Source organism: Erpetoichthys calabaricus, chromosome 18 (genome assembly GCF_900747795.2).
Source record: "Erpetoichthys calabaricus chromosome 18, fErpCal1.3, whole genome shotgun sequence".
Taxonomy (NCBI): Eukaryota; Metazoa; Chordata; class Cladistia; order Polypteriformes; family Polypteridae; genus Erpetoichthys; species Erpetoichthys calabaricus.
Genome location: NC_041411.2, coordinates 58,092,892 through 58,108,998, shown reverse-complemented (window position 1 = coordinate 58,108,998; position 16,107 = coordinate 58,092,892). Strand labels below are relative to the sequence as shown.

Genomic DNA, 16,107 nt, shown 5'->3' with positions numbered 1-16,107 from the left:
GCAAATTCCTTACTTCTGAGGCAAAACGTCATCTGCTTCCAACATCAGGGCTTGCCCTCTCATGGATATCATTTTCTCCAAACACTGAGGACCATCTGCTTAAAAAATGAAAATGCAACAAATTTAATAGCTCTAGAGAGCCCACGGCCTGGATGTGACAGAGGCTGGAATGATCAGTGCAGAAGGCAGAGCAACAGTCGCTTCAGAAAAAGCATCTCTTCTACTACTCGCTTTCCAGGATTATACAATTCACTTATAGCACTTGTGTTCTGCAAGGGCAATGTTTAAATGAGGGACACTCTTGTATAATTCAGATGGCAACTTTGTTTTACTTTTGTAGTTGCTGCATTGAGATAAGAAAAAAGAAAAAAAATCTACTTCAGACAATGTTTGCATTCAACTTAAACAAAAGGTGATATCATTTTAATGGAAACACATTAGAACATTGTGACAAGAACAAGCCATTCAGCCCAACAATTTTGTCCATCCTATTCACCCACATTCTCCAAAATAAAAAGACGAGATTCGAAGGTTTCTAAAGTTCTGCTCTTCCCCACACTACTTGGTAATTTATTCTATGTGTCTATAGTTCTTTGTGCATAAAAAACATAATATTTGTGGGAAATATGTTCTTAAGTTTCCATCTGTGTCCCAGTGTTCTTGTTGAAGAGTTCAGTTTAAAGTAACAGGTGGCATCCACTGTATGAATTTCCATCACAGTTTTAAAAATTTCAGTTGTGTGATGTCTTAATCTCCATTTGCTTAAACTGAAAAGGTTCAAGTTGTCAATCAATCTCTCTTCATCGCTCATCCTAGAATCAGCCAGGTGGTTCTCCTCTTGACTTTTTCTAGTGCTGCCAAGTCCTTTATGCAACATGGAAACCAAAATTGTGCACATTACTGTAGGTGAGGCATCACTACTGCATTATGTAGCTTAACCGTCGCCTCCCTTGACTTTTACTCTACGCAGCAATTTAGCAGATTCTACATTATGTTATTTGTAGCTCAGCATCATCTGCAAAATACACCAGCTTGTTGTTTAAATTCGTATCTAGATTGTTTACGTGTATTAAAAGCACTAGTGGCCCCAGCACTGATCCCTGAGGGACACCATGTTTAACATCACCTAATTCTAAAAATGGCCCCTCACTATAGCCCCTTGGTTCCTGTACTTGAGCCAATTTTGTTCCTTCCTCATAAAATTTCAGCATATGAGTAAAACATGTCCTCCCACATCTGAACCCATTATATGTAAAACACCTTTAAAACTTGAGAACCTATCCCAATTTATCTTGTTTAGGCTTTACTGTAGTAAGCACAAACCAAAAAAATAGGATTTAGGATTTTAAACTCAACTCACATGAGGGGTATATTAAAATGTCCACATGTAACGCCTTCATGCCTGTCAATATCCTTTGTTTACGTCTAAGATATCTGGTTTCTCTGCTGTACCCTGCACAGACTGGACTATAGTGTGGAAGGACAGTAATGTTGTGCTGTCATTATTATCATATATACTTGGGGGCTTTGCCCTCTGCTCGCTTCGCTCGCCAATCCCCGGGCTGGTGCTACGTGTAAGCCACTTTGCGGTTCTGCTGCTCGCATATGGGGATGCGGATGTACAATTTAAACAGATTGTTATTTCCATGGGAATTGTTACATATGCATAATAGAACTAACTATTTTACATTACAGCGAGTAATTAACCATATTAAAAAATAGTAAAACGTAATAATTTGAAAATAAATTATGTTTCATGTTGCGTTAGAGTTTTCGTTGCATTATACGATTTCTGTTCTGTTATCTATGTATACTGCAGCTCTGTCTGTTAGTCATTTGTACAGAAATATAAGTAATACAACATTTCTAAACTGTTACCAACACTCCTCTATTCTATTTCTCTTCTAGGCATCTGGATGTGACACTTGGTGTCACTGCTCCTCTACGGCCAGGCTACTCTCCTGCATATGCAAAATTTATGGATGGATAGTGTGGTGGACGGCCAGGGCCCTTGCCCAGCCAGGACACCCCTGTGATGGAAGGACTAGGGGTGTGACATATTTGGGACAATACCTCCCCCAGAACACAAGTTTGGAGTTTAGAAGCTCAACCCTACTGGGGCCCATGGCCACCACCAGGGGGCACCTGGACAGTTCCAGAGCCCTGGTCTTCAGCACTTGTACTACACTCTGAAGTGCTGCCACATGAGGATCAGAGAACACCTGGAGCACTTCTGGGTGCACTACAAAAGAGGACACTTCACTCCATTCGGACAGCCAGAGTCGGGAGGTGGATGACAAAGCTTGCTGGGAGAGGAATGGAGGAGGCAGAGAAAAAAGACAGAAATGAAGAAGAAAGAGACAGAGAGAAGGGACTGAGTGGTATTGCTATGGAGTGTTGTGTTGTGCTTGTGGGAAATGGAGAAGGCAATTCCCATGACTGAAAAGGAAAATAAAAGCATGCGCTTGGACTTGTGTCTCTGTGCCTGTCTGTGTCCGGGTTTGGGGGGCTGTGTGGTCCTGGTTTACTACAACACACACACACATATATATATTTATATATTTTATATATATATAAAAGGGGAAGAGTTGGGGAATTGCCCCGTATAATGTTTGTATATCTGATGCTCTTAAATCACGGTCAAATGTTTAATTTTCATTACTTCAACTGTGATTTAAGATCATTGGATCTACCAAACATTATATGGAGCAATTCCCCAACTCTTGACCTTCTGTTTGTGTTCTTATTTTGTCCCATTAGATTCTCTCATCAGGTCAGATGGCAAGCACAGACTCCACTTTAGAAAACCCAGAGGGGGAAGGTGGCCAGTTCACCAAAGTCTCCAGGACTGTGGCTTTATTTTTGACTTTCTCTTTTACAATTTAATCTTGTTCAGTGTCAATTGGCCTTAGTTCATCAATTAATCAATGGACAGAAATTGTTGGTTACCATTTATGTTTAATCAGTTCTTTCCATGTTCTCTGTGTGTTTTAACAAATCTGTATTTATATCTGTACCAGTTAGGTATTTAATAATAATTCATTCATTCATTCATTCATTCATTCATTATTAATTAATTAATTAATTAATTAATTAATTAAATCTATACTTTCTAATATCTATCTATATTTTCAGTGAGAATTGTTCACAGTGCTATGTGCCTGCACTCAATGATGAACGCTATTCAGAAAATAAAAGTTGTATTGTAAGTGGTCTCCCTTTCATATATATGGCAGGCATTTCAACTATTAAGGCACTAGATGCAACTCAAATGAAGAAGAAGATTGAGACGTGTAAAGTTTTGTGCGAATCATGGCCTGATATCTCATGTTCTCTCCTTTTAGACTGATCAGCCCACTGCCCACCCAAGGTTCCTCACCTGATACTGAGATGCCCTTTTGTTTCCAGTCCACAAAGCTTGCTTTAGGCTGAGACTTCTCGTACCAATTTCTTTGTTGCTGAATCATAAAACCTAACAAAGGAATGGAGGGTTACATAGTTGCAATGAATCTGGATTTTAAAAGCTGAGAAATCCTGAAGAAAAGGCAATCTGACTGAAGGCAGCATGTTTTACTGAGTCAAGAATAGTGCTCTACATATGGCATTATATGCTTTTTTATCCTTTCTTATTTCAGCGTTCACCCAAAACAACGGGACGACCAGGTGTCATCTTCCAGAAGACAGAACAGAGCTGAAGGCTTGTAAACTAGAGTGCTGGCAACTGTCTCCAGGCAGCACCAGCTACTCTACAGCATTGTCTGTTCCTTAATTGATAAACATGTTATTATGACTTAACTGCAGCATGTTGTCTGAGAGCAGAAACCTCACAATATAACTTGTTAATAACTTGAAAAAAGGAAATGGGAAAAATGTATGCCTTAATGTAATGTAAAGAAGTGGAATCAGCTAGATAGGGTACTCAATTTTCATATTCACCCTTCAAATAAATCAATATACAATAATCTACTCTATTAACCAAATGTAGTTTTGATGAGATAAGTAGGCTTTGTTAGCATTCTGACAAATGTGTTCTGAGGTTTTTCAGAAAAGGAAGACATAGGTTTTCTGATAAGTTAGTTATATTCACTAATCCTGATGCCGGAAGGTGGAACATGTTGCATGTTTAATAGAACATGAATGTACGAATTTCACTGTACTCTGTACATGTGACAATAACAACAATATAAACCATCTTTCCTCCTATTAAATATCATTAATAACATAAAATATAAGACTCATTCATCTTGTCACTCTCCCTCTTCAGCAAGAAGCCAGTTTGAACCCAGAACACAAGTGACGGGTGAGCTTCACTTATCAAGGTACAAACTACAGCAGCAGATTGGTGTTTTGGCAGACTCCTTCAGTGGCGCTCACATAAAGGAGAAGGACAGATGGTGGTAAAGCAGGACAAGGACAAGGTCACCAAATCTCTTAATAATTCCACCAGTTATACATATCCCCTTATAAAAATACTTATTTTATTTCTGTTGAACTGCAGAAGATCACTCACCAGCACTTTCTGGATCATCTTCACTTTTCAACTGTGGCAGTCGAAAGGTTTTAGGCCTATCACTCTTTGCCTTTCCTGAGAGTTTCTCCTTTAGGTCCCAGACTCTAAAGGTTATTTTGTGAGAAGTCAGTTTTAGAATAAAGTTTCTATTGACTTTACGATCAAAACTGTGACTCCAGGTAAGCCATGTTTGATTGCCCTCATACCATGGATATATTACCTAAACAAAAAGGACCAAAAAAGATAATATTACAGTCTGAATGCCTCCACAGACAGCACAACTGACATAACAAGGCTTCCATGTAACCCCCTTAACTTACACAATAGTCTCTGTCAGTACTCTGAAGTCCAGTGAGATTGCCTATCTTGCCTACAGTTCGTTGGAATGGTCTTCCAAAGAGATGAAACTCTGTGACTCATTGTTCATTTTTTTACAAAAGTAGTCATCTTTTCACTCTTTCTCCTGCCATTAATGCCTCTAATAAGGCCCTTGTCATGTCATTTTTTGTGATTAGCTCTTTAGTATTTCTGAGATTTGCTTACATCATTTTTAACCAGTAACATTTTTTTAGAATTACAGTTGTATTCATTTAATTACTCCAATTCCCAGCTTGTGTAGTGTTTCTTTATTCTCCCAATGTACATCCGCATTTTTGTGTTCTCCCACAATCCAAAGACATGCATAATTTAACTGGTCATTCTAAGATGGTGTGGGATGACTGAAGTAATAGGCGGGCATCTTATCCATAGTTGCTGAGACAGGCTCTGAAGAAACGGAAATGAATGTTGCAGCCACCAGTGAAGTCTCCTTAAAGCTGTTTGTTTTACTGACTCTTTCCAAAGAATTGCAGGACAGTTTATGATTTTTGCATTGGCATCTGCCTTCAACAATGTAGCTTCAGATGTCACTTTTGTGGATGACATTTGCTCATCCACCGCCATGTGTTCTCTCTTTAGAACATTAGAACAATTTAGATAAGAACAGGCCATTCAGCCCAGCAAAGCACGCCAGCCCTATACACTGAATTATTCCAAAATAACATCAAGTCTTATTTTGAAAGTCCCAAAAGTCCTACTGTCTACCATACTACTTGGTAACTTATTCTATGCAAAATTTACCCTTAACAAGTTTCCAGCTGTGTCCCCGTGTTCTTGATTAACTAATTTTAAAGTAACGGTCTTGATCGACTGCAGTTATTCCATTCATAATTTTGAACACCTCAATCATGTCACTTAAACCAAAAAGGCTCAGCTCTTTTAATCTTTCCTCATAATTCATCCCCTATAGTCCTGGAATTAACCTAATCGCTCTTCTCTGGATGTTTTCCAGTGCTGCTATGTCCTTTTTGTTGGCTGAAGACCAAAACTATACACAGTACTCCAGATGAGGCCTCACCAGTGTGTTATAAAGCTTCAGCATAACCTCCTTAGACTTATACTCTAAACATGGTAGTATATAACCTAACATATGGGTCCTCCATATAGCCTAGTCCATGGTGTGTTTTAGCATTGCCTTTGATCAGCTGTTTGTTTGTATGACACAATTTTGACCTTTCCAGCAGGCAAACAGAGAGACATCAAAACCTCTTGATACTTACAGTGGTGTGAAAAACTATTTGCCCCCTTCCTGATTTCTTATTCTTTTGCATGTTTGTCACACAAAATGTTTCTGATCATCAAACACATTTAACCATTAGTCAAATATAACACAAGTAAACACAAAATGCAGTTTTTAAATGATGGTGTTTATTATTTAGGGAGAAAAAAAATCCAAACCTACATGGCCCTGTGTGAAAAAGTAATTGCCCCCTTGTTAAAAAATAACCTAACTGTGGTGTATCACACCTGAGTTCAATTTCTGTAGCCACCCCCAGGCCTGATTACTGCCACACCTGTTTCAATCAAGAAATCACTTAAATAGGAGCTGCCTGACACAGAGAAGTAGACCAAAAGCACCTCAAAAGCTAGACATCATGCCAAGATCCAAAGAAATTCAGGAACAAATGAGAACAGAAGTAATTGAGATCTATCAGTCTGGTAAAGGTTATAAAGCCATTTCTAAAGCTTTGGGACTCCAGCGAACCACAGTGAGAGCCATTATCCACAAATGGCAAAAACATGGAACAGTGGTGAACCTTCCCAGGAGTGGCCGGCCGACCAAAATTACCCCAAGAGCGCAGAAAGCAAAAAGAACATTAGGGCTCGTCTCAATTTTGCTAAGAAACATCTCAATGATTGCCAAGACTTTTGGGAAAATACCTTGTGGACTGATGAGTCAAAAGTTGAACTTTTTGGAAGGCAAATGTCCCGTTACATCTGGCGTAAAAGGAACACAGCATTTCAGAAAAAGAACATCATACCAACAGTAAAATATGGTGGTGGTAGTGTGATGGTCTGGGGTTGTTTTGCTGCTTCAGGACCTGGAAGGCTTGCTGTGATAGATGGAACCATGAATTCTACTGTCTACCAAAAAATCCTGAAGGAGAATGTCCGGCCATCTGTTTGTCAACTCAAGCTGAAGCGATCGTGGGTGCTGCAACAGGACAATGACCCAAAACACACCAGCAAATCCACCTCTGAATGGCTGAAGAAAAACAAAATGAAGACTTTGGAGTGGCCTAGTCAAAGTCCTGACCTGAATCCAATTGAGATGCTATGGCATGACCTTAAAAAGGCGGTTCATGCTAGAAAACCCTCAAATAAAGCTGAATTACAACAATTTTGCAAAGATGAGTGGGCCAAAATTCCTCCAGAGCGCTGTAAAAGACTCATTGCAAGTTATCGCAAACGCTTGATTGCAGTTATTGCTGCTAAGGGTGGCCCAACCAGTTATTAGGTTCAGGGGGCAATTACTTTTTCACACAGGGCCATGTAGGTTTGGATTTTTTTTTCTCCCTAAATAATAAAAACCATCATTTAAAAACTGCATTTTGTGTTTACTTGTGTTATATTTGACTAATGGTTAAATGTGTTTGATGATCAGAAACATTTTGTGTGACAAACATGCAAAAGAATAAGAAATCAGGAAGGGGGCAAATAGTTTTTCACACCACTGTATTTCTTCTTCTCAGCCTGCAATTGTCAGACTCCACATATCTGAACTGCCACTCGCTATTGAAATGAGATATTACCATCATACCTCCTTTATTGTGCACAAACCCACACTGCCCTGGTCAGATATTCCCATGTAAGGCACTTCACATGTCATATGCTTTAACTCAGCTTCATCCCAGTCATCATATATCAATAACCTTAAGGAACCCTTCCAGTGGCTCAGTGGCCTGGAAAAGCACAGCTGACTCTACAAATAGTGCTACATTGAGCAGCAATGGTGGCCATTAAGTAAAGCACTTGGACACACTGGCATGATCAAAGACACTACAAATAATAAGTGTAATCTGCAGAGCAAAAGATTGAAAAGGCACCTGCAAGGTAAATGTCAAAACTGACCTTTGTTTCACTATCCATGTAGACTTTTGCTGCTGGTCCAAACATTACTACATCCACCTTGCTTGTCTCGGAGTGTTCTGGAAAAAGGCAAAACTCAATGTGGTAGAAACTTTGAGGTTTTGGGGCCTCAATTATGCCTTTTTTGTTTTTTCCTTTTCCTGCTGCAAGATTTGAATTGTTCTTTTCCTCTAAAAAGAGACATAAGTTCAGATGCAGATTCAGATGCTCATTCACAGTTAAGCTACTAAAGTATGATATGGAGTTGTTTTGTAGGGCAATGATGAAGCAAATTCCATCAAACTGAACTCCACTTAAATATATATTGAATTGACTGAAGTTACTGTATAAAAATTTAACAGCACTTTAACAGTTGATTTTCATTTACAGAGTTTCTAAACAGAATAAAAGCTCAGCTGCCACAGTCAGACTCCATTCAGTGTGAGAAAACATAGAAATGTGCTGTGAAAATAGTGAATCGGAGATATGAACACATGTAATGAGACTGAAAGAAGAAAGAGTAATACTAGAAGAATTCAGTTCTTGCCATCCACAAAAGATGCAGACTAAAGGTGCCACATGAAGAAGAGCCGTCACTCACATTTGGTGTTGCTTTATACCATTCTACTAGCCCTGTTCACTTTGCAAATAGCTTTTTGACAGAACTGTCACTGAATTATGCCATATTAAATAAATATTAAAATAATCAATCTAATCTAATGAACCTTTGGCAACACCGGTCACGTTGGTTAAAAACAGTTTGGTGTTGGCTGACAACAGGTAAGAGATTCTTTCGGCTTTGGGGAACATCTGGGTTGCAGAAGAAGTTAGAAAATGCGAGACAAATAGGATACTCCTGTTTAGAGCATACACCCTAATATCTACAAATAAGATCTAACTGCTAAAGATGTTCATCTGCACTGCAATTACCAACAGCTCCTCAAATCCAGGATGCTGAAATATAGTATCCTTAAAAAAAACACACCCCGTGACCCTGTGTTCGGATTCAGCGGGTTGGAAAATGGATGGATGGATGGATAAAAAAAACACAAGAGCAGAGCCATAACCATCAAGACCTGGACATCTCAAGCTTAAACATTGCATCCTTTGCAATTGTTGCTATTTATTTATTTCAGTTTTATGTAACCAGAGGCCAAATGTTGCTTTTAATTAAAACAGAGTGACTTTCACCAAATAAATGTTGAAAAGAGTGTGTGTGCACTCCCACTCCCACCAAGTAATGACGGAATGCTTCAGGCAAGCTTCCAGGATACCAAATTATCAAGAGGCTGCTTAAAACAATTGATGCTCTTAAGATTGTTTCATTAAAGAAACAGGATGTCCAGTTAGCCCTCATGATTCAGCAGTCATTCTGTAGCCTAACCAACTCCTTGTAACATAGATAGATAGATAGATAGATAGATAGATAGATAGATAGATAGATAGATAGATAGATAGATAGATAGATAGATAGATAGATAGATAGATAGATAGATAGATAGATAGATAGATAGATAGATAGATAGATACTTTATTAATCCCAATGGGAAATTCAACATGTGAGTAACATTGGTATTACATGCAGTGACTTGGGTGTTATTCTCTCTGTTTCTCTTGGTCTTTTATAGTTTCTTTTCAATTCCCTTTGTCATGTTTGCTTTCCTAAGTGTTTTGCTTAAACAGTGACCCAGATGAACATTACAACCAACGCCTACAGAGGAGCAGTGTTCCTTCATATTTGTGCAGTGCTAATCAGTTAACAAGAGGCCAGTTTGCGGGATGATATTTTAGGTTTTACTCCATTGCCACAGTATTTTCTGTATCTAATGGTGGCATTACTTCCACTTCAGTGGCTAATGGGACACAAGAACATCACCAGAGACAGTAGGATCTCATAATTTTCATACTGCATATCCTGAAATTCATGAACAGCAGCAATTTATTCAGATCGATACTATCAAGAAGAGCCCCATTTTAAAATGAACCTAGAAATGTAAATATAGACAGCAAATTTCTATATAAGTTCTGCATGTGTTTTTTTTATGTTATCTATTGAATTTGACTTTTTTCTTTTATTCCATGTTTCTGCATTTAACCATATAGTTGAACTCTGAGTTTGGAAATAAACGTAACTGTATATTGACAGCTCAATTGGCCCATTGTAAGAGTATGTCTGTGGATGTGTGAAATTGTGACTGGCACCTTGTTCAGGGTTGGTCCTACCTTATTCCTAGTACTTGAAGTGCAACCAAATTACTGGCAGTACTCGTTTATGGCAATACAGTGACAGTGGGGGGGGGGGTCCACTATGAAGATTTCTGAAGAGATGCTGGCACTGACTAGTATGCTAATAAAATGTGCTGGTTCAGTAATACATCATTGTGTCACTTCAATACAATGACAGTCAATGGAAATGCATGCTTGGGGGGAGTCCCCTGTGAAGATTTCTTCTGAAGAAGTGCCAGTACTCTATGTAGAACTTGGAAGAGGTGCCAATGCTATGTACTGGGGAGTTCCAGCCCACTTCAAGCACTGCTTACACCAAAAGACGGACGTCCCGTAGGTACTGAACTCCTACGACTCTGAACTGGATAAGCAGGTTAGCAGACAGATAGGCAGATGGATGACACAGTGATACAAATTTTTTGCCATAATATGTCATTGAGTGCCATAAATGGTGCCATCAAAGAAAAATGTGTAATTATTATATATGAGTATTGACTAAATTTCGTAGTTAAATATGCTCATTCGGATATTTTAGTACTGAAATAACTAGGAAAAACAAATTCATTATAATTAAATAACTCATGCAAGGGCATTAAGTACTCTCTGGATACACTACCAGGAACAGAGGCGGGTGAATCCTTGTTCAAGCCTTCTTCCATTATCTATTCTATTATGCACAATAATCCAGAACCTACCATGTTCATCTGACACACAGTTTAGAGACATGAATCAGGCTACATATTTCTGTGGAAAAATGAAAAACCTGCAAACTGACGAGTAGTTGAGCAACTTCATTTCTGCTTTGGGTAAGGCGTACCTCCAGGTATAGCAAGAGTTATATTTACTGTGAATGTAACAAAATGATAGGAGCCAGCAGATTCATCCAAACTTCCTGGACTGTTCACGAACACCCGACTCTTCAAAGGGTCACCTCTGTTCTCCACTCTGTCACTTCCCGGTGTGATCACACCTTGTTCAGTGTTTCTTCTTCCATTATCAGTGGCAATGCCATTATCAAAGGTAGTTGGTGACTGAATGTAATCATTGTCTTTGAGCTGCTGTGGAAATGACGGGCTTTCGGGTTCCATTTTCTGCAGTCAACTTTGCACCAACATCAATGAAACAACGAAGACAGGACTGGAAAACGAAGCATTTACTATTTTTTTTCTGAAAAACAAACAATAGTATTTGAAAACCCCACACCGGCATTCACAAAGTAATGTAAATTAGCCTGATATCATCCGCACTGAAATGGGAATCCTCCAAGCTTTCAAACCGGTCGAGTAGTTACAATTTCAAAATACAAACACCCCAGCCTAGCCTCGGTCACACGTTCCCACTCTTTCAGACATTTGCTTGTGTCCTAGTGAATGCTAGTAGGCGGCTCCCACTCATGCCCCTTGCAAGCCTTACGGACAAGTGACGCGGGGGCAAAGAAGTCTAGGGCCGGTTTCTTTCAGTTCACTGGAGGGCGTCCCCATCAGGTTCACCTACCTGTTTGTCAGCTTGCCTGGTGGCTCGTGCCCACCGCAGAAGTACTCTATCGGCTTGCTGCGGGCTCTACTCTGGCACTACCAGCCTCTGTCCGGCGCCGCACTTTGACGGCAGGTTACTTTGTTGCGCCCGGCGTTGCCATGCCAACAGCGCTCCTCCGCCTCTGGGCATGCGGCAGTGTGGTCAGCTGAGAGCTGCCGCCGAACAATCACAGCGCGCTGACGTCACAGCAGCTCGGCAGTATTGGACCTCATCTGTCCTCAATGTGTGTGTGAGTGTCGACACGTCCGAATGGACTTGTCAACCGTGCCTTCAAGTTTAGGCCACGTGGAATGGTCCACCGGCTTGAATCTCGGGGGAATTTGAGTGGAGCTGGCGTCACGTCTACAAGACCAGCGGTTCTCAACCTTTTTTCTCTCCCGTACCCCATTTCATTTATGGGTACCCCCTCTCGTCACTACCCCCACCCATCCCTCAAAATATGTTTTTTAATTTGCTTAGGTTAGCTAAATAATCAAACGACTCAAACTAACCTAATGACATTTATGGGCTTTTTATTTTTGATTTTACATTTTACAAGTTATTTACATTTTTTATAATAGCAACCTAACGTAAGATCAAAACAAATAAAAACAGCATTAAAATAATTTTACCCACATTAACATGATGAAAGTACATAACAATTATTCATCTTCCAACGTGATTCTTAATAAGTTTAATGCGATCCTTGAGCTTGTTTCATGGATCCGAGTTTTTTAAAATCAGGTTCAAATGAAGACAGATAGAACCTCAAATCAGGAGCTGCGTCAAGCTTACTGCGATATTTATTCTTAATATATGCATAAGACGAGAATGCTCTTTCGACAAGCTCTGTGTTCGTGAAAGGTAATAAATATTCTGTTGCTTTATCACTGAGTTCTTGGTACTCTTCTTTCACTGCTGCCCAGAAGTCGATGACATTTCATTTTTTGAAATCAGATTGTAAAGAAGAATCAGTCGAAAATTCAACTAATTTTTCTTTTTCAGAAACTGGAAGTTTTTCGGCTTGTTGAAAAAACAATTCGTTGAATGTATTTAAAATCCAGTTATCTTCACTATTTCGTATTGGAAAATACTGTCTGAACGACATCTTAAGTCCTTTTAAGTGAGCTATTATACTACTTTTTACTACTTTTCACAATTTCAGCTCGTTCTCAGATAAGAAACTGTAAACGTTTCTAAAAATGTTCACACTGGTCTTTTTTGATACATGATTCCCAAAAATCCAATTTCTTGATCATAGACTCGATTTTGTTATTCGTCCTTTTTTTCGTGTTTTCTGCCATTACCAATATTATTTTCGCGTACCCACAACCGGTCCGCCAGGTACCCCTACAGGCTGGGAACCGCTGTACTAGTCGGTCTAGCCCATAGGAGCAAGAGAGAGAGAACGCGAACATTACAGGCCGACTGAGAAACAGTGGCAAAAAAGAATTAGCGTACAGTGCATCTGGAAAGTATTCACAGCACATCACTTTTTCCACATTTTGTTATGTTACAGCCTTATTCCAAAATGGATTAAATTCATTTTTTTCCTCAGAATTCTACACACAACACCCCATAATGACAACATGAAAAATGTTTACTTGAGGTTTTTGCAAATTTATTAAAAATAAAAAAACTGAGAAATCACATGTACATAAGTATTCACAGCCTTTGCTCAATACTTTGTCGATGCACCTTTGACAGCAATTCCAGCCTCAAGTCTTTTTGAATATGATGCCACAAGCTTGGCACACCTATCCTTGGCCAGTTTTGCCCATTCCTCTTTGCAGCACCACTCAAGCTCCACCAGGGTGGATGGGAAGCGTCGGTGCACAGCCATTTTAAGATCTCTCCAGAGATGTTCAATCAGATTCAAGTCTGGGCTCTGGCTGGGCCACTCAAGGACATTCACAGAGTTGTCCTGAAGCCACTCCTTTGATATCTTGGCTGTGTGCTTAGGGTTGTTGTCCTGCTGAAAGATGAACCGTCGCCCCAGTTTGAGGTCAAGAGTGCTCTGGAGCAGGTTTTCATCCAGGATGCCTCTATACATTGCTGCAGTCAACTTTCCCTTTATCCTGACTAGTCTCCCAGTTTCTGCCGCTGAAAAACATCCCCACAGCATGATGCTGCCACCACCATGCTTCACTGTAGGGATGGTGCCAGGTTTCCCCCAAATGTGACGCCTGGCATTCACACCAAAGAGTTCAATCTTTGTCTCATCAGACCAGAGAATTTTCTTTCTCATGGTCTGAGAGTCTTTCAGGTGCCTTTTGGCAAACTCCAGGCGGGCTGCCATGTGCCTTTTACTAAGGAGTGGCTTCCGTCTGGCCACTCTACCATACAGACCTGATTGGTGGATTGCTGTAGAGATGGTTGTTCTTCTGGAAGGTTCTCCTCTCTCCACAGACGACCTCTGGAGCTCTGACAGAGTGACCATCAGGTTCTTGGTCACCTACCTGACTAAGGCCCTTCTCCCCCGATCATTCAGTTTAAATGGCTGGCCAGCTCTAAGGATTAGTCCTGGTGGTTTTGAACTTCTTCCACTTATGGATGATGGAGGCCACTGTGCTCATTGGGACCTTCAAAGCAGCAGAAATTTTTCTGTAACCTTCCCCAGATTTGTGCCTCGAGACAATCCTGTCTCAGAGTTCTACAGACAATTCCTTTGACTTCATGCTTGGTTTGTGCTCTGACATGAACTGTCAACTGTGGGACCTTATATAGACAGGTGTGTGCCTTTCCAAATCATGTCCAACCAACTGAATGTACCACAGGTGGACTCCAATTAAGCTGCAGAAACATCTCAAGGATGATCAGGGGAAACAGGATGCACCTGAGCTCAATTTCGAGCTTCATGGCAAAGGATGTGAATACTTATGTACATGTGCTTTCTCAATTTTCTTATTTTTAATAAATTTGCAAAAATCTCAAGTAAACTTTTTTCATGTTGTCATTATGGGGTGTTGTGTGTAGAATTCTGAGGAAACAAATGAATTTAATCCATTTTGGAATAAGGCTGTAACATAACAAAATGTGGAAAAGGTGATGCGCTGTGAATACTTTACGGATGCACTGTAAGTCGCCAAAATTCGGGTTGCTCATAAGAAACGTACTGATTAACTTCATTAGGTAAAATTACATAATAAATGGGGATAGCAGCATCAGATATTAGAAATATTAAAATATGTGCTTCAATTTAAATGTTTAAAATCAAAATATTCTCAGTTATAATAGAAATTTGTATTTTTTCATTTTCTGATAATGGTCTAGTAAAGGATAAAAAAATAATATAATATTCGTAATTAGTGACTTTAAAACAGTCTAAATTGACACCCCAGAAGCATATGTCTGAAATATGTCATTTTTAACCTTCTGGGAGTGGCTGCTAGCTGCCCATGATCACCAGTAAAGAACTAATATCAAAAATATAATCATAGTTGTCATCAGCAACCTTGAAATAGCGTAAAACGCCACTCCACATGCCTATATTAGCAACACCCATTTTTTCCAAGTTTTGTGAAAAGGAGCAACTTTGACCCCCTCATATCCCATCAATTGATGTGGCTTTACAGCTTAAAATCCTTCTGGACGTTTTTGCTCAAGCTGCCTAGAAACTAAACTGATAGTCCACTATGAAATACTGAAGACAAAAATAACAGAATGTAACAATGCAGTCCGTCTTGAGAGGTGAACCTATTTCTCTGAAGTTATAAATGATAATGCTAGTAATCCAAGAGTTTGATATTCATCAAACTCTGAGGAAACAAATGAATTTAATCCATTTTGGAATAAGGCTGTAACTATTGATCATCTTTTAAACCCAGCTTACTCAATGGAATGCCAATTAAATCATGTTAGTGATACTGGTGGAGCTTTTGCTATATTTTTTGAATATAAAGTAAATTATATTAGAAATAACAGTACATCCCCCCAAAGTTAATCCAATTGAATCCCAGCATGTCATTTTAGGCAAGTTAAATTCTTCCACTGGAACAGAACGACCCAAACTATGCAGAATAATTTCTCAGCTGAAACGCTCCACCTGTGTCCTTGACCAACAGGCTTTTTTAAAGAAGTCTCTGATGCCCTCATAGATATTGTAATTAACATAGTGAACTCATCACTAGATGAAGACTGCAGTTGTTAAACCCCTTCTCAAGACAAATAATCTCATCTTTTACACGTTTTGACCAATTTGTAACCTGCCCTTCTTAAGTAAACTTCTAGAAAAGACAGCAATTAAGCAGCTTAATGATTGCTTGAATAAACATTCTATTCTTAACAAGTTTCAGTCGGGTTTTAGAACAAATCAAAGTACAGAAACTGTGCTGGTTAAAGTATATGATTTGTGGGTTAATGCAGACCAAGGTCGTATATCTGGTCTTGTTCTCTTTGACTTGAGTGCA

The 16,107-nt window shown here is 39.4% G+C and overlaps 1 protein-coding gene across 2 annotated transcripts in view; it reads right to left on the bottom strand.

Moving 5' to 3' along the window:
* cfap92 (cilia and flagella associated protein 92 (putative)) overlaps positions 1–11,836 on the bottom strand; it is a 28,810-nt gene extending 16,974 nt beyond the window's left edge. The window contains exons 1-6 of one of the 2 annotated variants that reach the window (XR_007933922.1): positions 11,678–11,836; positions 11,001–11,350; positions 7,961–8,148; positions 4,511–4,730; positions 3,380–3,472; positions 14–95 (exon numbers count right to left, since the gene is read on the bottom strand). Coding sequence is in view for 1 of the 2 variants with exons in the window: in XM_028824191.2 (XP_028680024.2) it covers positions 14–95; positions 3,380–3,472; positions 4,511–4,730; positions 7,961–8,148; positions 11,001–11,271 (854 nt within the window). In the remaining variant the exon portion in view is untranslated. The remainder of the gene's footprint in view (positions 1–13; positions 96–3,379; positions 3,473–4,510; positions 4,731–7,960; positions 8,149–11,000; positions 11,351–11,677) is intronic. The other variant, XM_028824191.2, reaches the window with a different exon arrangement.
* Positions 11,837–16,107: the final 4,271 nt, after the last annotated feature.